At 34.6% G+C, this 12542-nt stretch overlaps 1 protein-coding gene across 2 annotated transcripts in view; it reads right to left on the bottom strand.

The window, feature by feature from the left end:
* The window catches only part of ACSS3 (acyl-CoA synthetase short chain family member 3), a 145846-nt gene that overhangs the window by 42356 nt on the left and 90948 nt on the right, over positions 1-12542 (bottom strand). For both annotated transcript variants that reach the window (XM_028105411.2, XM_028105412.2), the window contains one exon: positions 4848-4951. In XM_028105411.2, coding sequence (XP_027961212.1) covers positions 4848-4951 — 104 coding nt within the window. The remainder of the gene's footprint in view (positions 1-4847; positions 4952-12542) is intronic.

Genomic DNA, 12542 nt, shown 5'->3' with positions numbered 1-12542 from the left:
TGTCTCAATCCATTAGGTGACTACTGTTTTCTCATTGAAATCCCTCCTTAGGGCTTTTGAAATTCTATGAAGAATCTTACTCCCCCATTAAAGTGATAGAAACAAAACAAGTAAACAGACAAACAACAAAATCACCCTGTTGCTGCTCCAACTGGCAGCTCTTAAGTCATTTCTACTACTTCCTCTCTACTTAGGCAGAAGGTACTTGAAACACTTTCAGTGTCAGCTCTGTATCTTCTGAGGGGAACCACACAGATAATATTCTGGCAGCAGATGGGAAGAATCATGGATTCCTTTCATCACAACCCTTTACCAAGTTGTCCTTTATAGAAGCCTTCGTGGAACTCGAGTATTCTAACCTCACAGTCGTTGTCTTTAATTAACTGACTGATGTCATGTGAAGAAATAGTGTTTCTACATAAATAACATTAAAAAGTGGGACGCCAAGCTGTTTGGTTGCAATCATTTCTAAACCAGCATCACAGCTTCTCAGTAAATAGCTGTGATGGAAAGGACAGGAGAGAAGAGGAAAGGTAGAAAACCTCAGAAAAGTATAAGGTCTACGATGTTTTGGGTTTTAGTAACTAGTCTCGGAAATTGAAGGAAGCTTTTTGTTTGTTTGTTTGTACTTGGTCATTCACTCATAAGGAAAACCATTCCTTTATAGTTATCTTCAGTCAGAAAAAACAAAAAAACAAAACCCTTCCTGCAAAGGACGCCATGCACCATGCAGACAGCTCTCTCTTTCCAAAATGGTGCCCTGTATCTGATTTCTGGAAAAGCTAAAAGTGACTCATAACAGTGCAGTGTTTTCCTGGTGATTGTACACCTCTGAGGATAATGAAGTTCTGGCTGTTTGTTTGTTTGTTTGTTTGTTTCTGCACATGAACTACCATATCTTAATGGGACAATTATCTATTCCCTTAATTTCCCTTTTTTAAATTATGATTGTAGCACCTGTTTCTCTATGTACAAAAGAAAATGAAAAATTCAGTCTATAATCCAGATGTTTTCAGTCATTTTATAGATAAGTTGCTGGGAAGATAAAACATCTGGGTAAATGCAACAATTTGTCTTTTATCCAGATTTATGAACCAAATGGATACAAGCCCCCGTCTAAATTTAGCAAGATGAATTTTCTTTATGAAAGCACTTAATGTTTGCACTATGACAACCCAAAATAAGCACTTAATATTTTAGTCATGTTGAACGGTGGTCTTTATTGAAATGCTCCTACAAAGAGTTGATCGGTTCTCAAATTTTCCACAGATTACTTCTCAATTTAGAATCTTAGGTATTACATATCAGATATTAAAGAGTGTTGCTATTAAGGGGCCAAAAGAGAATGTTAGTCACTAGATATCTGCAGTCACTAATACAAATTTCACTTATGTAACGAAAACAACACGGTAATGAAATGGATTGACTGCATGCACAGTACCTTCTTATAACTCAAGTCACAGGAATTTATCAATTTTTATTCATAGTTTAGTTATTTAACATATTCCTAATTAATTCCAAATCATACATCACCATTTTGAAACAGCTCATTTGTGCACATATATTAATGTAATCAGAGAGCAAATTCATAAATTATACATTGTAGGGAAGGCTCATAAAAGTGTACAGTTATATAAAAAAATCAATTTCTAAGTCAATAAAAAGAAAAGAGATCTTGTTAGCAGGAAGGGAAGAATGAAGGGGGGGAAATCGGAGGGGGAGACGAACCAGGAGAGACTATGGACTCTGAGAAACAAACTGAAGGTTCTAGAGGGGAGGGCGGTGGGGGGATGGGTTAGCCTGGTGATGGGTATTAAAGAGGGCATGTACCGCATGGAGCACTGGGTGTTATACGCAAACAATGAATCATGGAACACTACATCAAGAACTAATGATGTAATGTATGGTGATTAACATAACATAATAAAAAAAAAAAAAGAAAGAAACGTACCTAGACTGAATCGAGATGTACTGTAAGTGCAAATTACACCAGATTTTGAAGACTTAGTACAATAATAAAGAATATAAAACAGCTTATTAATATTGTTTAATGTTGATTACATGTTGAAATGATCATGATGCTTATATTTGGCTATAAGTCAAATAAAATATATTATCTAAATAAAAAAAAAGAGATCTTGTAGAAAACCTGACATTTGAAATGAAAAGTATTCCTTTGGCCAACATTTAACATTCCTTCAAATGTTATCAGGTTTTTACTAGCATACATCTTGTGGAAATGCACCCCCATCCATTTGATATGTAAAACATTAGGAAATTCATGACCGTGCCAGAAATATTGAACTTCCTTTTCTTTTTCCTAAGAGTTAATAATAACCCAAAAAGTACCTGCCTTTGCCTCCCCCCACCCCCGGGCGATTCAACATTAATGTGATATCACCTTAAGAAAGGTGAATGGCTGCAAATAACTAAACTTCAGTATCACTTTGCAGTTACCACAACCTACATCTTTGAAAATGATGATTTCCTCTAGACAACCGAATAAAAATTCTAACTAGATTTGTTATTAGCTGACATCTGCATCACCTAGGATGAATTTCTTTTATAAAGTATAAAAAGATCTCTCTAGCCGGCTACTGCCTACCTCTCTACGTGTAGGTATTTGTGTACATTAATTGGACACAATATCAAATTCTATAAAATCAGATGGGAGGGGGTAGAAAGAATCCGTTGTGACTAGTAGAAATCTACTGTCTTCCGCAGTATTGAGCAGCCATTCAAACCTGATTAAAGTGACAGCACCCTGGCATAATGTGGCTATTAATTTGCTCTGAACAATACGTTAAAGAAAAACTGCAAATTCACATGAAACTCAGTACCCTCCAGGGACCTCAGATGCTTGTTTCTCAGGTGTCAGTAAGCTTTTTTGTAAGCCTGGATGCACAAACTACATACATCTGCACAGGCCATTATGTACAACAATATTAAGAAAAAGGAAGAGAATCATGATTTTATTTATTAATGTGCTGGTTTCCCTTCAGTAGGCGGTGGCATAGTGACCTTTAATGGGGGAAAAACAAAACTCTTCTGCAAACACTTGTATAAGGTCACTGTGTGGGAAACAACCCCTTGCTTTGACCAGGAAAGGAAAACCAACTTAAAAGTGACAAGATATTTTCCCTCCCTGCCTAAGAGAATAACTGTTAGAACTTTCCTGGTGAATAGAGTATGCAGCAATTCTATAAATACTTTTCTTTTCAGAGGCAATAATTCTTCACTTGTTTTTATGTATGTCTACATATGGCACTGCTCTTTCTCTGAATTCTGTCTTTTTTATTTCCTAAATAGTTACAAATCTGAATTTAGATAAGAAATTTCTCCCCTGGCAAATAAAACTAGAGAGAATAGAAACTCTTTCTGATTTGCCTTTTATTTAAAGGAAACTGTATTCCACTCTGATCACTCATTTTATATTTTATGTTACAATGGGTATGGAAAACATGTTTTTCCAAAGAACAATATGCAAAAAGATGTCAAAAGGATAATTTATCAGCATCAAAGAATTTTAAAATACCAAACACTGAACTTTAGTTTTAGTCACTCACTTGATCTTCTAAGACTTTAATTATTTTTAAAATCAGGCTTATTTTTTGCAAAGAAACTTTATTATTTTTTTATTCAAATTTGATACTCTGCCCCAGTTACTCAGAAGATGAAAATTCCGAAAACATTAAGAGGGTTAATCTAATTTGTTGAGCCAAGTGGAATTGAACTAAAATATGTAAGGAGGAAAGCCACAAGGTTCTCATAGCTCTCAGTTACTTTTAGTGGGTCAAATGGAAAACCGAACAAAATCTCTACACTTCGTGATGGGGAAAACAGGTTCCAGATAATCTACTGACTTTCACAAATGTACACAACTGAGCCTCAAAAGAAGCAGCAGAGAGGTTTGTTTTTTTTTTTTAATTTGTACCAAATTTTATGTTATATCCACTTAATATGAGAATTGTTTCCCAAGGATCACTTAGTGGGAGGAAAATAGAATAAATAAACAAAATAAGTAAATAAATAAGTTATGTATATAATGATAAATGTTTTGGAAAAAGATACACTTCTTTGTCTTCCATGCTAGGTAGAAGAGATTTGATTTTATGGGACACAAGAAGGGAGCTAGAGAACGACAGAAAATCTTAGTAGAGAAACAGTGCTTTAAAAAAAGTACTCTGGGACCAGTGTGCACGGTACAGGAGAGCAGAGGGAACACAGGTGGCTGATAAGGAGAATTTAAATCGGGGCAGATAACAATGCAGCTGCCACAGCTCAAAGGCAGTGGGAGTACTGAGGTGGTATGAATCCAACAGATACTTCCAAGGAATATCTGAGATTTAGTGCCTTACTGGAGGAGAAGCAGAAGAGGTCTTCAGCACTTTACACTAGGGACCGAGAGGGTGGCGTCATCAGTGTCATTTGCAGAGACATTTTTAACAAAAGGAATACCAGGGGCACCTGGGTGGCTTAGTTGGTTAAGCGTCTGCCTTTGGCTTGGGCCATGATCGCAGAGGTCCTGGGATCCAGTCCCCCGTCAGGCTCCCTGCTGAGTGGGGAGTCTGCTTCTCCCTCTGCCTCTCCCTCCCCCTGCTCATGCTCTCTCTCTCTCTCTCTCTCTCTAATAAATAAATAAATAAATAAATAAATAAATAAATAAATAAATAAATCTTGGGGGTGTGGGGGGAAAGGAATACCAAAGAACAGCTTATTTCTACTGAAACCAGAATGACCTAAGTCCTGAGTTTGTGCCTGGTGGTCATAGTTCAGAATTTCCTCCAGTCCTTGCAGTGTTTTTGAACACTTTCGTAATATTTATGTACATTCTTGGAAATGCTCACCAGTTTGCCACCAGTGGTCTAAGACAGGTACTCTGAAGACCTTTTTGGACCATTCCAGGGTCTCCACATCACATCGTTCTCCAGCCACAAATAATGTTTTGAACCTGAATATAAGAGGGAGAGTGAATTCAAATTATTCCTTGAAAATAAGTATAAATAATGTTATCCTCATTCTGTTAAACATTCTAGAATCTGACCACATTAATTGTCAAAGGAAAACAGCTATATTATCACAATATCATACTACAGAATGGTGAGAAGCGTTATTTGTGTTGACCCAAAGGTAACCAAATGTACATCACAGCATTGAAGAGAGGTGCCTCAAAAGAATTCACAGCTACAGCTTCTGAGTTTTGAGAAGAGCAACTGAGTTGATCTTTGTAATATATCTGTCATATTCATCTAATGATCAAAGATGAAAAACTTTTTCCTCCGTGACATCATCTCTGCTAATTTTAGCTCCACATTTGATTGCTATATTCTACTTAAGTCTATATACAAAAATATACCCTTGAGTATCAGCTAAAGCAACAAATAAGCTCATAAATATGATGTTCTTGTTCATTTTGGTGATTTTCTTTGGTAAAGATTACTCTGATTTCAAGCACATATTTACCCAAGTCCAAGGACATACAGAGGAAAAATAGGTTATTTAAAAGTAAATACCACTGCGGCCTTCTAGATCAAAAGACTCTTATCAAAAGGAATATAAGGTTACTAAGAGATGAATATTTGACATGGAGCACCATGCCATAGAACAGAAAGGATGAAACAGACAAATGGAATTGGGTTGACACTATTGGTGGTTCATTGAGAGAATGATTGTTTCCTTCCATTCCCAATGTCTCCATGGTCTATCTGTCAAAAAAGGAATGCATGTTTGAAGAGTTAATTCATTGCCATCAAAGTAAAAAACAAATAAATAAAAACCTGCCTATTTATCCTAAACAATGTAATATAGCCACAGAAGATTTCTTACCATTCTCTTATCATCTCATGAAAATTCATGGAGATTCAGACATTCCTACCCTTATGCTTCAACAGTGTACATTTCCATCCTCTGCTATAAACATACATCTCATTCTATACTTATTTGTTTCTTGTCCATTTTCCACAGTGGACCATGAGCTCCTTAAGAGCATTCATCTTCATGACCCGAACACCAATAAAAATATCTGGGATTTTTAGATACTTATTTCTAGAAGCTTAGAAAGATGAAGTACACAGGTGGGGAGTTGGCAAAACTTATGTCAGCTTGACTCATTCTTCTAAGTAAAGGAGGAAGCATGTTGTTTTGTTAGAGTGTGGAAATAAACAATGGAACAGTGACTTGAAGAGAGAAAAGTTCTATTTTAGGAAATTTTTAATGAATAACATAAAAGTGAAAGAATTGAAAAGCAGCCACTTGGCTTTCATAGACTCAATTAATAGCCTAGGAGGCTGAGTAGAGATAACACAAACTGGATGTAGTACAAATATAAGGAATGGCAAATCATGCCAAAACTTCTGTCTGGGGAATCTAGAGTAGGCAGGAGAAATCGGGAAGCGAAGTAGGAATGACCATGATGGAGGAAAATACCAGGAAAAATAATGTAAAGGCAGAGAAATATAATTTCAAATTTCAGATCAGAAAAGAACCCTTTACTAGTCTTTGTTAAGAAATGATTTAAAAAATGTGGCTCAATCATTTTGGTGAGTCACCTCTCAAAGCATGCAAGGCTTCTAGGGTAATATTTAAATCTTTAAGAGCACTGAAGGGAAACAGAGAAAAAGGATGAAAATGGGAAAACCAAAAGAGAATAATAAGGGAGACTAGAAAAGAATACATCAGATTTCTTTTGACAAAAATATATGTATATTTGCAATTTGAGATAAAATTTCGGTAATCAAATGTGTATTCATTTATAACTTGCTTCAGATTAAAATGGGGGTGCCTGGGTGGCTCAGCCAGTTAAGTGTCCAAATCTTGATTTTGGCTCAGGTCATGATCTCAGGGTCATTGGATCAAGCCCCCTTGGCTTAGCACAGAGTCTGCTTGGGACTCTTTCCTTCTCCCTCTGCCCCTCCCCCCATCACGGACACACTCTCTCTCTCTCTCTCAAATAAATAAATAAATCTTTTTAAAAAATTAAAATTAAGGGACGCCTGGGTGGCTCAGTTGTTGGACATCTGCCTTCGGCTCAGGTCATGATCCCAGGGTCCTGGGATCGAGCCCCACATCGGGCTCCCTGCCCGGCGGGAAGCCTGCTTCTCCCTCTCCCATTCCCCCCTGCTTGTGTTCCTGCTCTTGCTATCACTCTCTCTCTCTGTCAAATAGGTAAATAAATAAAATCTTTAAGAAAATTAAAATTAAAAAAGATTAAAATGTGGTTACCAAATATGACTTCATCTGACAAAACCGATATATCACAATGAAACAAATATTAATACATTAAATTATTAAAACTGGGTTAAAACATAAAGCTTAGTGTAAAATTTTAAAGTTTAAAATGAGGTCAATACATCTGTGATTTTAGATGCTATGTAAAAACAAGACAAAAAAATTTTTTTAAAAAATTTATCCATTTATTTGGAAGTGAGAGAGAGAGATCACAAGCAGGGGGTAAGGGCAAAGGAAGAAGCAGACTCCCTGCTGAGCAGAGAGCCCAAGGTGGGGCTCGATCCCAGGACCCTGAGATCATGACCTGAGCTGAAGGCAGACACTTAACCGACTGAGCCACCCAGGCACCCCAACAAAACAAAATTTTAAATATAAAAAGTCATATTATTCATAATCTTATGGCTGAAAAATGTTAATTTATTTTAATTATATCTTCTTTAAACAGTTAGATTCCTAATACATTAGAAAACTTCGGTGATTACGAACATTATAGAAGTAAATAATTTGTATTAAAATTTATAAATAGGTTTGGGTGATTCCAACAGCATAGGCAAAGAACAAGGAAGTTTTATAGATATCAGAGATCACATTTCCATCGTCTATCAAACCACAGATTATTCCAAAGAACTCTAGATGGTCCAGGTGGTCATGTGTTTAGTTTACATATGAAACTGCAGATCTACAGTTATATATATTTTTGAAAACATGGTGTAAAATATTGTCAACTAAAAATATTAGCACACAACACAAAATAATTTTTGGCTAATCTAAGAACAATAAATATCTTGATATTACCGGCAGTTTTGCAAGTTTTAATTAATTTTTTGGCTTCTTTTCCCAGTCAAGTAAATTACAATTAATTTAATAAATTGGTTATAATGATAAACTATTAATTAGCATTGAGTTTTTATCTGATGACAAATTTCCACATTATATATTTTAAAACTTAGTATTTTGTTATTATGGTTTTGCAGTACAAATCTATCACTCATTTTTCTTAGATTTTAATTACATTTGTATCATTATGATTGCAATCTCCATGCTGGCACTAATAAGCAATATAGAAAGAGACAATATTCCATGATGCATAGTAAAATTGATATCTGATTTTTCTGCATGTCAGACAATCTCCTTCATTTCCATTAAAATCACTTACTCTTTACTAAAAGCAGAAGAAAAAATGTGAGCTCATTGGTGATATAGAAAAATGTCAAAGTCGTGTAGATAATTCCTTTCCCTAAATACACTAGAAACTACCAGTCTATTTTTTTATTAAAATTCCTCAAACTGCCCCAAAGTTACTATTTTATCAATTATAGACTCCCAAATGTGTAACATTAATGAACATTAACATACTGTATACAAGGATTAATGGAAAATGTTAAGTCCTGTAATAAATACATAATCAAATATTATTTGACTCCCAATTCCTCAGTTAGGAAAACCATTCTATTGATGTGATATTTTTATAACCAGGATGATTACTGAAAGAAAAAAATTTTAGTATAAATCTGCAATTTAAAATTAAATTATAAGACAATTTAAAGATAAACTCATATCTAAGAGCATAAATAGTCTTATTTTTTAAAAGACATTTTGTGGCTTAAAAAAAAAAGAATAGTAACATCACTTAACAGTTAAATTTCTCATTAATGACCTTGCCATTATTTTATTAATATGAAGAGATAAATGCCCCATATTGAAAAAATTTCAAATAATTTTTCTTTAAAAATACATTTTATAAAGGGGTGCCTGGATGGCTCAGTAGGTTAAGAGACCAACTCTTGATTTCAGCTTAGGGGCTCAGGTCATGATCTCAAGGTCATGGGATCAAGCCCTGCAACTGGCTCTGCACTCAGCTCTCAGAGTCTGCTTGAGATTCTCTCTCTCGCACTGCCCTTCCCCTTGCTCACACTCTCTATCTCTAAATAAATAAATAGATAAATAAATAAAATCTTTTTTAAAAAGATTTTTATAAAGGTTAAAATTAACCATTCTTGTGCAGTAATTTGGATTCTGGAGGATAAATTTATCTAAGTCAATTACATAGGTCTTCTATCTGCACTGTAAAATATGGTAGCTTCTAGCTATGTGTGGCTATTTAAATTTTAAATTAGTTGAAATTTTAAAAAAGTAAAAATATCAATGTACATGGTAGGATTATCCCCTTGCCAAGAGTTCAATAGTCACATGTGACTAGTACCTACCATATTGCAGAACTGAGTTTTATTGGATAGTGCTGTCCTAGATTATGACAGACTAATAAATATATGGATAATGTTCTGATGATAGTAACATCATGGGAAGATGAATTTACTTCCAAACATATAATACGAAAACTTAAACACAATTATAATATGCAATATCCAGAGTAGGAAAGAAACAGTGGAGGGGATTAATGGGAATGAAGCTTGTATACCTTTCCCCAATTCCATAAAAAATTGAGTAGAATCCAAGACTCAAATGAAGCTAAAAATTAAGCAAAGAGAAACAAAAAAAAGGTAATATTGTCGAATAATTTTAGTTCTAAATAAAAAGGAAGCTGCATAGAAATGGATAAAAAAGCTAAAGATAAATTCTGATGAGTTTTTAGGTAATAAATTAGGAAGAGAAGAAAACCAAAGTGAGTATTTCTTTCAAGCTCCATAAACTACCAAACAAGTGAAAATTACTCTTCACTTGTTCCAAAAGAAGTTAAATAAAAATAGATTATTTCAGCGATGACTCATCAACTCCTAGTTCACTGAACATCATTACTTTTGCTACCAGTGTCCCTGTGGTTATCTCCATTTTTCCTTCATTCTATTTCCCTCCATTTGCTCCCCACTAGAATTCACTTTTTTAAAATGTAAAGACACTAGCGTTAGTATTACACATGCATTTGTCACTCTGTCAAGGACCTACTAGCATTTTATCCACCAATCCCTCCCTCAAGCACAACCAGAAAAGCTAGATAGAATGTAAAAAACATCTCTTTAAGGTATCAGAGAACTACAAGGGTAATGAGCCCTGGAAGCATTAAGATCCCAAAGAAAAAAATGTACAAAGATGTCTGACACTGACGTGCTGCTTTTCTCCCTTTAGTATATATGCCAAAGCAAACAGTGGTTGAAAAACCAAGAAACGGAACAAAAACTGAGAGGCTTAGAAAATGAACAGCAATTCCTGCCATCACAATCTCTTGGGAAAGGAAAACTGGAATTCAAAAGACCCACAATGGAAAGGGGTGGGGTGTAAAACACTCAGGATTTCAGTTGAAATGCCTGAAGATTTATATCCCACCAACAGAGATAAACTGAAAAGGAACTAGCTGTCTCAAATACTGAAGTCTAGCGTCAAGTTAGCTAAATCCCTAACTGGATCAAAGTGATTTTCCTTTATGCTAATTGTGTGCCAAAATAAGAATTACTCTGTGGGACCTTAACAACTCCAGGGTATCAGAGTAACACACGATGGTCTATTAAGATAGAAGGCTTTATGACCAACATGCAAGGAAAAAAGAGACACCAAAAAAAAAAAAAAAAATCACAGAGAAAATCAGATATTCTTGTAATTAGACACAGACTTGGGGCGCCTGGGTGGCTCAGCTGGTTAAGTGACTGCCTTCGGCTCAGGTCATGATCCTGGAGTCCCTGGATGATTCCCGCATCAGGCTCCCTGCCCAGCAGGGAGTCTGCTTCTCCCTCTGACCCTCCCCCCTCTCATGTGCTTTCTCGCTCTCATTCTCTCTCTCTCAAATAAATAAAATCTTTAAAAAAAAATAGACACAGACTTTACAATAATTCTGAATATGTCCATGAAATATTTGTATAACATCAGCCAAGAACTGGAAATTATAAGAATCAAATAGTATCTTTGAACTTAAAGATACAAAAATACAAACTTAGAAACTGAGAGAAAGTTTAGATACAACTGAACAGAGGATTCAAAACCCAAAATATAAGTTAAAAGAGAATAATCAAACTGCTACTGAAAAGCATAAAGGAGAAAAAAACATAGAATCTATGAGATATAGATAATATGGTAAAAAGTTCTAACATGTGTCATTAAAGTATCAATGTCTAAGAAGGGAAAATTAGATAGAAGCAATATTTGAAGGGATAATGGATGAAAGTTTCTAAAAATAATGAAAGCCATCAAGTCACAAATTTAAGGAGTTTGAATCAAATGAAATTGAATCCATAATTTACGGGGACCTGGGTGAAATAGATAAAGAAGATCAAGAGTACACTTATCATGATGAACACTGAGAAATGTATACAATTGTTGAATCACCTATATTGTAAACCTGAAACTAATGTAACACTGTATGTTAAGTATACTTTGATAGAAAAAATAAAAAATAAAATTTCTTAAAGTAAATTGAAGAAAAGATGTATCTTTCACACAATAAACAAAAGAGCATTAATGAGATAAATTAAAGACCTAAATAAATTAAGAGATATACTATGATTATGAATTGAAGTCTCAATATTAACATGTCAGTTTTTATCATATCAATCTATAAATTCAAAGTAATCTCAAAGTTCTAGTTTTGTGTGTGTGTGTGTGTGTGTGTGTGTGTGTATGTGCATGTGTAAACTGATAGGCTAATACTAAAACATGTATGGAAATACAATGGGCCAAGATTAAAAAGCAAAGAACAAATGGATGTACTGCTATTGTTACTACTATTGCATATCAAGATGTATTATATAAATCTATAGTGACAAAGACAATGTGAGAGCAGCACAAATATAGGCAATCATGCCAATCAATGAAACAGAACTGAAGCAAGAAAAAAAAGTATTTGTGGACACCTTTAGGACAAAAGTAGTATACAGAGCAGTTGGAAAGGATGGCCATTTAAATGAATGAAACTTGATTAATTGGATACATATAAGGGGGAAAAAATGGACCTTGACCCCTTACCTCACTGCATACACAAAAATCAAACCAGGTAGGTTATATGAAAGGTAAAACAATAAACCTTCTAGAAAAATGACACGGAGGAATAACTTCCGACCTTCGAATAGGTAAAATGTCTTATGTAGGATTTTAAAAAGCAAGAACATACAGGAAAAAAAATAGTGATGAAAAGGCATATCTCTTTATCAAAAGTCATCACTAAGTGAAAGAGAAATTGAAATCAGAAGGTGAATATTATTTGTAATACATGTAGTCAATAAAGAACTTGGATCAGAAGAATATGAAAAGTCCTACTCAACAAGAAAAACAAAATTAAAATGTGCCAAAGATTTGGATAAACATTTCACAAAACAGAATCTTCAAATGGCCAATGAAATACGAAAAAGCAGTAAGCTTTAAAATACAGT

The sequence above is a fragment of the Eumetopias jubatus genome, unplaced genomic scaffold, assembly GCF_037043125.1.
Source record: "Eumetopias jubatus isolate StellerSeaLion01/CBP00866 unplaced genomic scaffold, mEumJub1_p1.0 scaffold_8, whole genome shotgun sequence".
In the NCBI taxonomy this organism is placed as follows: Eukaryota; Metazoa; Chordata; class Mammalia; order Carnivora; family Otariidae; genus Eumetopias; species Eumetopias jubatus.
This window is presented reverse-complemented; position numbering and strand designations above follow the sequence as displayed.